The 12,201-nt window shown below is 45.2% G+C and overlaps 1 protein-coding gene across 1 annotated transcript; it reads left to right on the top strand.

Annotated features, from left to right (window-relative positions):
- The first annotated feature begins 6,732 nt into the window (after positions 1–6,732).
- IL22RA2 (interleukin 22 receptor subunit alpha 2) lies at positions 6,733–11,919 on the top strand. The gene is made up of 6 exons (XM_050710152.1): positions 6,733–6,814; positions 7,666–7,816; positions 8,515–8,693; positions 9,747–9,916; positions 10,382–10,560; positions 11,635–11,919. Exons 1-5 carry the CDS (start codon positions 6,751–6,753, stop codon positions 10,535–10,537), a joined length of 720 nt encoding a protein of 239 aa, XP_050566109.1. The 5' UTR covers positions 6,733–6,750; the 3' UTR covers positions 10,538–10,560; positions 11,635–11,919.
- The last annotated feature ends 282 nt before the right edge of the window (positions 11,920–12,201 follow it).

Raw genomic sequence — 12,201 nt, 5'->3', positions numbered from 1 at the left:
ATGAACGTGTTTAGTCCAAATTCCTCGTTTCAAGTAATTTCTGAAGATTACAAGCAGTGCTGTCTTTGGACTGGTTCCAGTAAGAGCGGTCATACCTTAGCAATTCAGATTCTCTGAGAAATGGCTGTGCGGATTGCAGAGGCAGAACAAATGGAGAAACCTGAATTTATAAAATGTCTGAATTAATTACTGCAATTAAATTCATTACATGTTCCGTGAGTGAGTTTTAGTAATGGATTATGTATTTTTTTCTGACTAACCCAATATGAATTACTTAGAATAGTTTTTCCTCCTGAGGTTCTTGTTTTGTTTTGTGTTGTTTTTAATCTCATTTGAACACAGCTTTCGTCTATATGCTTTCTAACTTTCCCATTTGTGTAACTGGATGGTGAACTGCCCGGGTAACTGATCGGGCTGAGAACTAATTTTTCATTTGTTTTGAAGCAAAGAAAATTTATTTTCTAGTGTTCAGGCATATCTTAAAAGAGAAATTGTACTGCAAACAGAACAAACAAGCCAGACAGTTCCCCCAGCCAGCTTGCTACGTTCTGCAAAATTAATCCTGCAGTTGTCAAATAATGTCTATGCAGTTGAGCAGCAAGCAGTAACACCAAGTCTGACACAGCTTTTTCCTGTGCCGACATCTCTTGAGCAGCACAGACTCAGAAAGGTTATGCCCCTTCAAAAATACCCTTCTACCAAAAGTGTGGATCGTCCTTTCAGGTTTAAAACAGGGTGGAAAGAATAAAAATTTAATACACTGTATCATCTCCCTGGGTATGACACTTTTTGACTGTTTTGTGCCATGTTTGTTTTTTTTTTTTAATATTTATTTTATTATTTTTTGTTGTTGTTTATGTGTTGCGGGGTGGACAAATGCACAGCAGTTTCACCGGTAAGGAAGGGTTGCAAAAGCTGAGTGTCTGGGAGGTGCTGGTGGCTGGGTAGCGAGAGGCAAAGAGGCAGAGATCACCTTTGCCGTTCCTCCCATGGGTGTATGAGAGCGACCAGCAGGTGCAGCAGAGGCCCTTCTTCTGCCTGGGCTCATCCCAGGAGTCAGCCCTTGTTCCCACTACCGGCTACTTAGGTAACGTTTTTTCTCTGTTCACTATCTCAGAATGACTAGAGGACACCTAGCCTTCTATCAGGCCCTAGGATAATAGCTAGGGTTTTTTTCCCCCTTCCTAAAAGCCTATTTGACTACAATCGGAACAAAACACAGGGGGTCGGGTGATTGATTACTGAGAATGACTTTATCAGCTGCTCCTGGGATGTGCAGCAAAACTAGCAATTTTTTTGAGATGCGCCAAATTTAATTTTCTGTAAGAAAAAGAATAGGGAACAAAGATTCTTTTCGCAAATAGGTAAGCGTGTGATGCTTTGTTTTCTGGTTAAATGGTCACAGTTCAGTAAGCTCGAAACTAACACCCCTGAGAAGTGTGAAAACCAGTTCTGCTGAGCATGAGAGATTCTGTCCCCAAAGCTCATCACACTGATTCCTGCATGCTAGCAGGCTTGTACGCACATCAGGTATTGTTAATAAAATAAAAATAAGGGAAAAGCAGAAAGAAAGAAAGAAAGAGAAAGAGAAAAGAAAGAAAGGAAGAAAGAAAGAAAGAAAAGGAAAAAAAGAAAGAAAGGAAAAAAAGAAATAAAAGAAAAAAAGAAAGGAAAGAAAGAAGAAAAATGCTTGTGAAACTAGAGTTTTCTTAAAAATTTCAGTAATGCTTTGGGGATTTTGAAGATAGTTATTAGAAAACAGTTCAGTTCTAGTTTGCACTCCCCAGACAGTAGGGAGCCTCTAGCAAGAAGCCAGATGACAAGCACAGAACTGAGCTGCAGGCTGCACGCTGAGGTGCTTACAAACCTCACATTGCAGAGGAGATGAGTGAAAGGTGGTTTGATTTTTTTTTTTTTTATTATTTATCTAAATTTTCGTAGGTATGTGGACGTGGTGAAGAAAGCAGGGTAGGAGGAGTGGAGAAGGCTTTCTGCAAAGATGTACCATGGCCTAGCTTCCTTCCTGGCTTCAAAAACTTCAAAAACTTAAGCACACCTGAACTTCAGCATTAAGACACTTTGTGATTATGAGCAGTTACTAGAGCAGTGTATGGAGGCAGGCACTGGCCTGGAAATCACTTGGTGCGGGTGCTTTCTGGAGGGTGGGTTTTCACCTGGCAGTGAGGAGGGTGCTGGGAAGGTGCTCCCGGGGCACACCAGGCGCTTGGGCAGCTTTCTGCCACTCGTCCAGCACAAAGCCCCATCCCCTGCCACTGGATGCCACGTCACCGCTGTGGCATCCGCGGCTGGCATGGCCAGGGAAGTCCCTGGAGCTCACAACTTTCCCAGCTTCGTTGCCCAAAACAGCTGCCAGAAGCATCTGCTCCTTCTGCGGCCCAAGTCCCGACCACAGCTGCGGAGGCAGACATCCCTTTTCCGTCAGCCTCTTCCCACAGCGTGTCTGCCAGCGCCTGGTCCTGTCTGCACCGCGTGGTGAGTCGGCCTGCACCTCCGTGGCCAGGGCAGGGCCAGGGGATCCGTGACAGGGGGCTTCTCAAGCCAGCTTACAAAAAAATGAGCCTGCGGGTCGTATGCTGCCTGCACCGCTGATGTTTCAGGCGCTGCCCCAGCTGCTGCTGGTGGCAGGCTGAAGGAGAGAAAGAACAGGCTCCGGTCGGCGCTGCCCGGCTTGGAGCCTGCCTTTCTTTGCCTTAGTAGGCGGGCCAAGAAAGCATGAGCAATGTTTGTGTTGCACTTCTCCAGCTTATCTGTGGTTTCGGCTAGACAAGTGATCACCTGGCATCTTTCCTATATTGCTAACATTACTTCAACCAAAGCAAACAAAGAGAAAAAAAAAAAAAAACGACGGAATATTATCTCCACCTGTCGTAAATGGGTGGGCTTTAGCCCATGGCTGATTTGGTGAGGGACCCACAAGCTAAAGGAGAACAAGTCTTTTCTCAGTGTGCTTAAACCAGCTGTAGCACTGTAGAAGTAGGGGGGGGAAAAAAAAAAAAAAGTGAGGTTTTGCAAATGAGAAAAAATGGTCAGCTAAAGAAACCTGTCGTTTAAATAACAGCCTCTGAGCCATTTTTTGTATCTGTATTTCCTACAGATCCTAATGAACTCCACCATTGGTTACTGATGTTCTGGCACAACTCAGCATCTCACACATTGTTAAATAAATATTTTAAGTGCAGATAAGGACTTGCTACAGAGTGAGCCTTCGCCAGATCTTCATCTTCAACGCATTCACATTTCTCATTATCAAGGTGCAGATATGGCACTGGGAATTTCTCGCCGTAATCTTCCAGATGTTGACCCAAGCCCTCTGACAGCAAGAGTTGAACAGTTCATGCCGTTTGTACCTGCGGGAAGGAAGCAATGAATGCCCACAGCATGCAGTGAAAGTCAGTCTCACTTCCTTAGAGTATTTTCTGTAATAACTCTTGTGATGCAATGCCTCTTCCCTGAATGGCTGAGAAAAAGTCCCTATTGCTCGACTGTGGGGGTTTTCCTCTCCCCTCCTCACCTCTCCTTGTCTCTCCTCGCCTCTCCTCGCCTCTCCTCTCTTCCCACACTGAAGGTGGTTAAGCTGAGATGACACCACCACCAGCCCTGCTTGGGAGCAGCAGGCTGGACTAACTGACCTCCAGAGCCCCCTTCCAAGACAAGTTTTTCCATGGGGTTGAGCTGGTTCCTTAGATGGGTTAAAAACTGAAAACTACAGCAAAAAAAAAAATTGAGAATATTCCTTGGGTCCAGGCTAACCTGAGCTGCTCATTTTTTTGTTGTCCATTTGCTCTGGTGCCAAACGCCTCACACGGGACAGATTCACCTGGCCTCTGCCATTTACTAGAGGCACTCCCTGTAGAGCAGGGCTTCCAGAGTTCCTTCCTTCCTTCACCTTTCCTAACCCTGGCCCAGGCACACAAGTGAAACCCACCCACACACCCACTCCCGACAGCTGAGAGCCATGTTCTGGACAGCCAGAGGTGGTGCCCCAGAAGCCCTGCCGGGGTTAAATTTTCTACACTTACGGATGGGAAACAACTTGCTCCAGGGGAAAAAAATATATATGACTAGGTGGTGCTATCAAATTGGATGAGTCAGACAACTTCCAGCAAGAACGCACTTGACTTTTACCTCTGTGTGGCAATAGTCAATCTTTGAGAGAAAGAAGTCTGTTTACCCAGTGTCCAGATAGGTTTTTATTTCAGGAATCGAAAAAAGTCCTTGTGCCTGCGGCTCTGTCTCTGTTCACAGAAACATCAGGACTGCTATTTCAGAAAGATTGGGATACCAGAAAAATGCCAGCATAAATAATCAGGAGCTAATAGCGGAACTAATGCGGACGCTGGTCGGGAAAGCAAAATGTTTTCCTTTTCCATCTCTTTATGAGTACCATCCAGAGTAGTCTTAACACTGTTTCTTAGAAGTTCTCTTTTATTTAAAATGTAGTGTTGCAGTGTACATCCTATAATGTTCCTCTATTATTTTTTTTTTTACATTTTTAAATTTGCTACAGATGTATTGTACTAAACTTAAGACGTGTATGTATACATTTGCCTATATGAATGTGTGCAGCTGCCACTTGCTTTAATACAGTTGCTTTTACCACACAGGGCACTGAAGCAACGTGATTGAAGTTCCTGAGTAGAAAAAAGCTACAGATGCTAACAACGTGGGGATTATCAGCAGATATTTCAATAAGCACAAAATCATATGAAGAGTTAGAGATTACTTTAGACTGCAATTACAGATAAAGCGCTATCAGAGTGCAGCTCACGGGAAGCCCTGACTTTTTCCGTGGCCCTGGCATTTCTTTCCCGTTTCACCATAGCACACGGCAGCCTTTTCTGAGATTCTGGCATCCTCAGGGATGTGGCCAGCCATGCTTCCAAGCCCGGCTTTCAGGAGGTTTTGTGTTCATGGGAGGAGCTCCCGTCAGCAGCAGCTTTGGCACAGTTCCACCGCTGGGATCCTGGCAATTTGCTGTTGTGCGGCGTACGGTAAGGTGTGTTGGCACAATTCAAGTGAACAAATACACAACCTGTGACAAGAATGACTAAACTTTGATGACATTTCAGCCCAGTGATTGGTTTATAAAAGTTCCCTATTCCCGCACTTGAGCTCATATAACATGATGAAATACTAATTGCATTTGGTGTGGGGAACTTCTTAAAGGTCATCGAATTTTGAAAATGTGTTTGGGAAATGGATAGATAAAAAATTCCCAGATTGTGATGGCAGGGTTGCCTTTCCACCTTCTACCTTGCTTTTTGGATTTTTGTTTGGTCTTTTTCTGTATTCCTTTTCAGCTAACCATATATTGGGTTAACTAGCTAATTATTCAGAGTTTTACGTCTACAGTTCTAAGGTGCCTGCTGCAGGTTCAGTGCTCGCATGATGATGTACATGTGTTCAGCTGAACTGAGAGCCGCTGCCCACGGATCTGACCAAAGCCAGCTTCTTGATTATGTTTTGCCTAGCTTGCTTACTGTAACTGAATGCCTTTTGATCAAAAAGCACCTTAATTTGAACCAGAACTCGTACTTTTTCTCAACTTGGCAGGCATTTTGCTTCTGCCTTTTCCCAAAGGGAAGGTGACAGCTAGGCAAATTTTTGTTTCTGCAAACAGAGGCCACCTGTTTCTGCAGGCAGCTCATTTCCACATGAATTACATTGCCGGAGGGCACCGCTGCATCACGCTGCTCTGCATGGTGCCAATTCGGGTCTTCCCTTCTCGCTCGCTGAGGTGAGCGCGCTGGGATATTACTGGTGTGCGAGCACCAGCTCCCGCCTTGGCCACACTCTCCCTCCCGCCCGACAGGCGACATCGGGCTGCCTGCAGGCTGGCATGTGCAGCAATAAAGTGACTGCAAACACAGGGCGACATCGCTTTCTTCGGCAAGCCCCGGCATCCCCGGGGTCACGGTCACAGGGATGAGCATGCTGGCAGCATGAAACTTGGAGATCAGCAGCAGTAGCAGCAAACGCAGGTACTGGAGCACGCGGCACACCCGCGTGTGACTGCTGTGGTCTGAAAGTCCAACGTGGAGTGGCACTTTGGCCCGGCAGGCTGGGCTCGCCTCCGCTTTGCCTGCCCCGAGGCTAACAGCCCTGCAGCTCCCCAGCTGCTCAGCATCTCTCCAGCAGCCCGTGTGCTCCAGCGTCCAACCATTTCACGTCCCCTCATCCCTCTGATGGCACGTCCCTAGATGCTGTCCTGCCACGAACCCTCCTACAAACTGCTCTCTCTTACGTCCGACCCCCAAGGCATGCCACTCAGACAGATGACATCCCATCGGTAGGTGTTTTACGTTATTGCAGCAAGATTTCTTGTATTCTTCATCTCTGAGTGACTAGCAAGCTGAAAAAAAATTAGCATAGAAAAGAAGCAAGCTTGTGTGACAAATTTATAGGATAAAACAATAGTGCCAGACATTTGGGAATTAATGCCTGAAAAAAAAAAAAAAAAAAAAAAGGATGTTATTCATGTTGGTTTGCTTCATAATTAGTTCCAAATTTCAGAGTCATCACAGCAGCCAAGTAAGAACAATTGCTTATGTTTAATTTAGAACAGCTCATATGTTTTTCGCTTAGAATAAATAAAAGCCAAACGAGGGATTTTTTGAAACCTCCAAACATAGGGGAAGTTTTGTGTGGCAAGTTTAATAATTACTTCCTCATAAGACATGCCCAAGAGGAAGGGAGATGCTCTTCAGTCATGGAGCTGCTCTCCTAAGCATGAGGGGGATCACGCTTTCCTCCCTCTGCTTACTGATGCACCTGCTTCAGGATGAAATAAGCAGTAAGTAAAGGCTTTCAATTTCTCTTCCTACATGGGGAGGGGGGTGCTGGGTCTGTGAGTGAAGCTGGAGGAGTCACAAAGTCTCTGGATATGCTGGTTGGTTTCAAAAGTCCTGTCATTTCCAGATCAGTCTTATTTTGCCTTACAAAGTGCGGCTGAAAGAAGCATGATGCCTCTTGCATGTATTTATAGCTGTGTTACCAGCTTCGGTTCAACTAGTACAAGTCTTCTCTGGCTCTGTGATATACCAGGGGTAGAGCTGCAAAAATATAAGTCATCCGGGTCACAAATTCCAGAAAACTGTTAGTACTGGGATGCTTCTGAGAGGGTGTTAACTGATTCTGTCACCTGCAACTGTCTCAGTGTGGGAGCAGATTATCTTGAAAAGTGTCAGGCAGCTTTTTCCAGTACCTCAGATGGGAAAAGCAGTGAACGTCATATTTTTTATTAGGCAGGAGCCAACGCAGCTGTGGTAACTATTAAACCAGCTATAACCCCTGCAGATTATGTGAAGGAAAGAGCACTCAACTTTAACTACTGATAGGGCTACTTAGCGCAGGCTTTGTGAACTGATCCGGAGGGTTTGTGTGCTGGGCATCTTCCACAGCAGTAAACTCAATAAGAAAACCAAAATGAAAATACCTACATAAATTGTTCCTTTCACAATACTGGATGTGGTCTGTAACTGCTCGATCTGGTCACTGCGACGTGGAAAGTTTTGAAGATGAGACCCAGGAGATTTAATTTCCCTGCCATCTGCTAGTCTGAAACCTCATGAGCCACATGTGCTCAAATACAGAGCAGCACGTCTGTGACAAACACACTGTGTCACCATTCCTTGTTATTTGCAGCGATTTTAGTCCTGGAAAATGAAGACCTGCAAGACTCCATTAAGCCGCAGAAGGTAGAATTTTATTCACTGAACTTCAACAACACCTTGCACTGGCAGCCTGGGAGGGCCGAAGAGGCAAAAGCCACGGTCTACTTTGTGCAGTATAAAGTGTAAGTGCCGGGGGAACTCCAGCTTCCCACAGCCCGTCCCTGTTTGGCAAGTCAGAGGCATTTCCCAGGTGCCGAAGGATATTCTCCATGTCCTGCCCTGCTGCCAGCTCCCGGTTGTTTCTGCACTTATCAATAGTCCATAAAGTGCAGCTGAGCAGCCCGAGGCAGGCAGAGCACGAGCACCTTCAGCAACGTGCTGTGTGCCCTCATGGCACCGCCGTGCTGCAGCTCTGCTCCAAGCAGCTCAGGGACCTCTGCGGGAGGACCTTGAGGGCACGTTGGCCCCAGAGGCAGCGTGCCAGGGGCTGCTCCTCAGGAGATCCTCCCTGGCATGCCAGGTCCAGCTCCTCAGACCTTGAGCGCCTCAAACAGTGCCTACTTTGGGGAAATGGGCTGGTGGAAACCAACGCTCCGTGCATCATTGAACACGCTTGTGAAGCAAAAGCTCACCTGCAAGTGTGGCTTGCTACGGGGCAGGCGACCTGCATCTCCGCTTTAGGTTTCTTTCTGAAGAGACAGAAACCTGCAGTTCCCAAACACCCATGAAATCCATCTTCCCCGTCACCGCATTGCAGAAGAGTCAGTTTCCAGAGCAGAACTCGTGCCAGCACAGCCAAGCTAAAATGGGATGTTAGAAATCTGTACAGATCTGGTCGGCGATAGCAGAGTCCACACCATTCCTCCTCCTGTCCCCGCAGGTATGGGCAGAGCACATGGCAAAACAAAGAAGAGTGTTGGGGGGTTCAGAACCATTTCTGCGACCTAACGGATGAGACTGCTGACATCCAGGAGCCTTACTACGGCAGGGTGCGAGCCGCTTCAGGTGGTGTCTACTCCGACTGGAGCCTCAGCTGCAGATTCACGCCCTGGAGAGAAAGTAAGTACAAACACATGGGGCTCTCGGAGAAAGGGGCTGGGTTCTCCACGGCATGGGGTGCTGCATTTGTGCTCACAATTTGCAATCACAGGTGATCCTCCTCTAACTATAAAACTGCTCCAAAAGAAGTTGTGGGTCCATGGCTCTCAGGTGAAGTGTTGTGATAACATAATTTTGCCCACACTTGAATGCCAACCAATTCCAGACAAGCAGCTCCTCATCTATGATTAGGGGATCTGAAATACCTGGCTCTTTAACTCAACCTCTTCCCCAGGGCGTGGAGCTCCACAAAATATTCTCCGCAGTTTTGGGAGCTGCTGGAAGGATTGGGCACAGTGTGGAAAAGAAGGAAACGTTCTCTGCTCGAGGGGAAAAGGGAGAAGAGAGCCAGCAGCTGCATAGCCAACAGCCTTCTCATATGTATGTGTCTTCCTGACTGCAGTGTATTTAGAAAGGGCATGTGCAAAGCTTTTAGCTAGCAGTCATTGTAATCCCACAGTGCGCGATGAAACTGGAGGTCTGTGAAAACACTGAGCGGTACCCGTGTGCCTCCCTTTAATCTCCCTGTGAATTAACCAGTCTTAGCCCACTTCTCACTGCAAAATTGAACCATAGACATCAGTATTGAACCATAGACACCAATACAAAGTAGCTCCACAGCCCTGATGAACAAACTAACCTGAGCATCCTGTACAGACAAAACCACTTTGACCTAAAGCAGTACCTTGCAGCAGCAGCAGCCTGTCTTGCCCTGCGCCACATCCTCCTGCAGAGACACGTGGGGCAGCCACTGCTTCCCCACACCTCGCGGGCTGCATGCAGAAGCATGCAGGCATGGTTTGAAACCCTAGCTATGTCTAACCAAGCAGACTGCAAAAATTCTGAAGGGAAAGATTGAAACTGCGTCCTTGACATATCTGAAATGGTTCAAGTATCTGCTTTATGCAGTCCAAGATAACAGAAAAATGCGAAGGAAAAAAAAAATCAGGGCAAAGAATCCAAAATGTTATTAATAACCCATAATCACGCTCATTGTTTTGTTTATTCCCTTAGCTATGATAGGACCTCCAACAGTAAATGTGGTTCACAGCAACAAATCCATCACAGTAAAGCTCCAGGCTCCACGTTCTCCTTATAGAAGGAAGAGAGGCAGCACAATACCAATGACAAATTATTATGATCTGCTGTACCAAGTCTTCATAATTAACAATTTGCTAGATGAGGTAAGTGCATATTCAAATACAAAACTTTTATGATTGAAAAGCCAGGAAAGTATGGGCACATCATGTTCGTTTACAGTCGAAACAGTCCTCTGTAATTGCGAGGGCATAAATAACTGTGTAAGTATCTGAAAACAAAGTAGGCTTTTTTTTTTCAACAATTGAATTTGGTGGAATCGAGTTTTAATTCTTCTCCTCTTTCTTCTTTCCCGTCACCTTAGTATTTCAGATTGTAAGGTCTTGTTGAAACAGAGGGGAAATGAGGGTGGTTTTGGGGAGTCAGTTTCTTAAAATAAATAAATAAATAGATAGAGAAATAAATAAATAAATAAGGAGTGCTGTTGACTTCATGCAACTCCACGTGCTGCTCTGCATGCTCTGGCCTTCCCAACCTTATTCATAGACATGTTCGCTAGGACAATGCACATGACCAGCTGTTTTTCCTCCCCTCTCTCCCCCCATCTGAAGCAACACAGAGTCCTGGTGTATGAAGGAAAAGACAAAGTGGTTAAAATAGAAGATTTGAGACGTGGAGTCAGCTACTGCGTCGTGGCTAAAACTTACGTGCCAACACTGGACCGCAGCAGTGCCTACAGCAGCAGGCAGTGCACCATGCTGCTGTGACGGGGCAGCCGCCGCTGAGGCAGGTAGGTCGCCAGCTGGAGATGGAGGGGGTGCTGGAAGGTGGGGACAACCCCCTCATCAGAGGTAGATGCTCTCCAAAAGGAGAAAATGTCGTGTGACAGGAAAACTGCCGTTCCCATATGAGACCGGGACAGCGTTAGCCAGGGCTCTTGCAGCATCTCAGCGAGTTTCATATCCATTGATACGGCCAAGAAGATTAGAAGGATGGTGTGGCTAATTATTTGCAAGCTGGCACGGTGCTCAGAAAGTCTTCCCTTTCTTCGAGCATTTATACGTAATATTGTTTTTGTCAGTTTTTATTGCTGCCAAGTAATAATTAACCAGGAAATGAGTGACCTCCAACTTTGTTAACATGCAATTCTGCTGCAACCTCTGCAATTCTGGTCAGGGATTTATCTGACATGTTTAATCCAAATGTGCTCATCCACTCTTTATGGCTGTCCTTTAGGAATAAAATGTTTATAAATAAACCATTTGTCATATTTCATGAGTTTTCATGGGCCAGAATGCAAGAGTTATTTCCATTAGCTGGTCTGAAAAGTCTGTTTGTTTACTTACCTTGATTACTACAGTATCTTCATGTATCATATGCCCAGCAGAGAGATTTATTATTAATCCTGCCTTGCAAGTGCCAAGGCACAGAACATAAAAGGACCTAAGTCAAAGCTGATATCAGTGGCATTGACTGCAACAAGCTTAAGTTTATGTCCTTCCTTGGGGTAACAGAAGAAAACCAAGAAAGCATCGGTTTGAACCTGTGCTTCTGGTTGGAGCTTAGTGCCCTAACTATAAGAGATTTTCTGTCTTCTGCTTTATAATGTGATGCATAATGTTGGTCTTTCTTGAGACTTGGTCATTGGGTTTAGACTAAGGAGGGAGCTTGTTTTGAGGTGATTTCCCCACATTGTTGTAGAGCTTTTCCATTCCTTTACAAGGCTGAAAGCTCAGGTAAGAGCAGAGCAACCTGCAGAGGTACAGGAGGGATGCAGCAAAGGTCACGCATTGCATTTTTGGTTGAATTCAATACCATGCAGCTCAAATGCACACTGTGGCAGCAATTCTCTTTCTTTTCCCAGTTACAGGGATAAAGGTGGAAGATGCCCCTCATTACGGATCCAGCTGTAAATTGACATCTGTGGTCTAGAACACGGCTGGACTACATTCGTGGATGCTTTTTAAATTAACCCTTGCTGCATTAAATTATCCAATTCACCACAATCAGTTTATGTTACACAAAGTCCAAGGATTCTTTGTATATCTTATAGAACAATTTAAGATAGCACATATTTGTACTTACAAGGTAAATAGCCTTGTATTGTAATAAAAAATTGCAAAAAGTACTTGTGAAAATATCCTTAAGATTGTTTCTATTGTTTTCTATTTTAGGCCTTGGAGTTAAAATATGATTTATAAAACAGAAGTTCCAAATACTTTATTTCTTCTATAATAAAGATTGCAGCAGAAGATTTTAAAACGTCCTTCCTTTAAAATATGCATGCCCCATGCTCACAATGTCTTCACAGTGTCCTCAACATAATATTTCAGATAGTGAAACCTGTGATTAGGCAGGTTCTCATTTAAACTGGAAAAAAAAAAAAAAAAGAAAAAAAAAAGATCCTTGCACTCAATGACAGACAGTTAAA

The sequence above is a fragment of the Cygnus atratus genome, chromosome 3 (genome assembly GCF_013377495.2).
Source record: "Cygnus atratus isolate AKBS03 ecotype Queensland, Australia chromosome 3, CAtr_DNAZoo_HiC_assembly, whole genome shotgun sequence".
NCBI lineage: Eukaryota > Metazoa > Chordata > Aves > Anseriformes > Anatidae > Cygnus > Cygnus atratus.
This window is presented reverse-complemented; position numbering and strand designations above follow the sequence as displayed.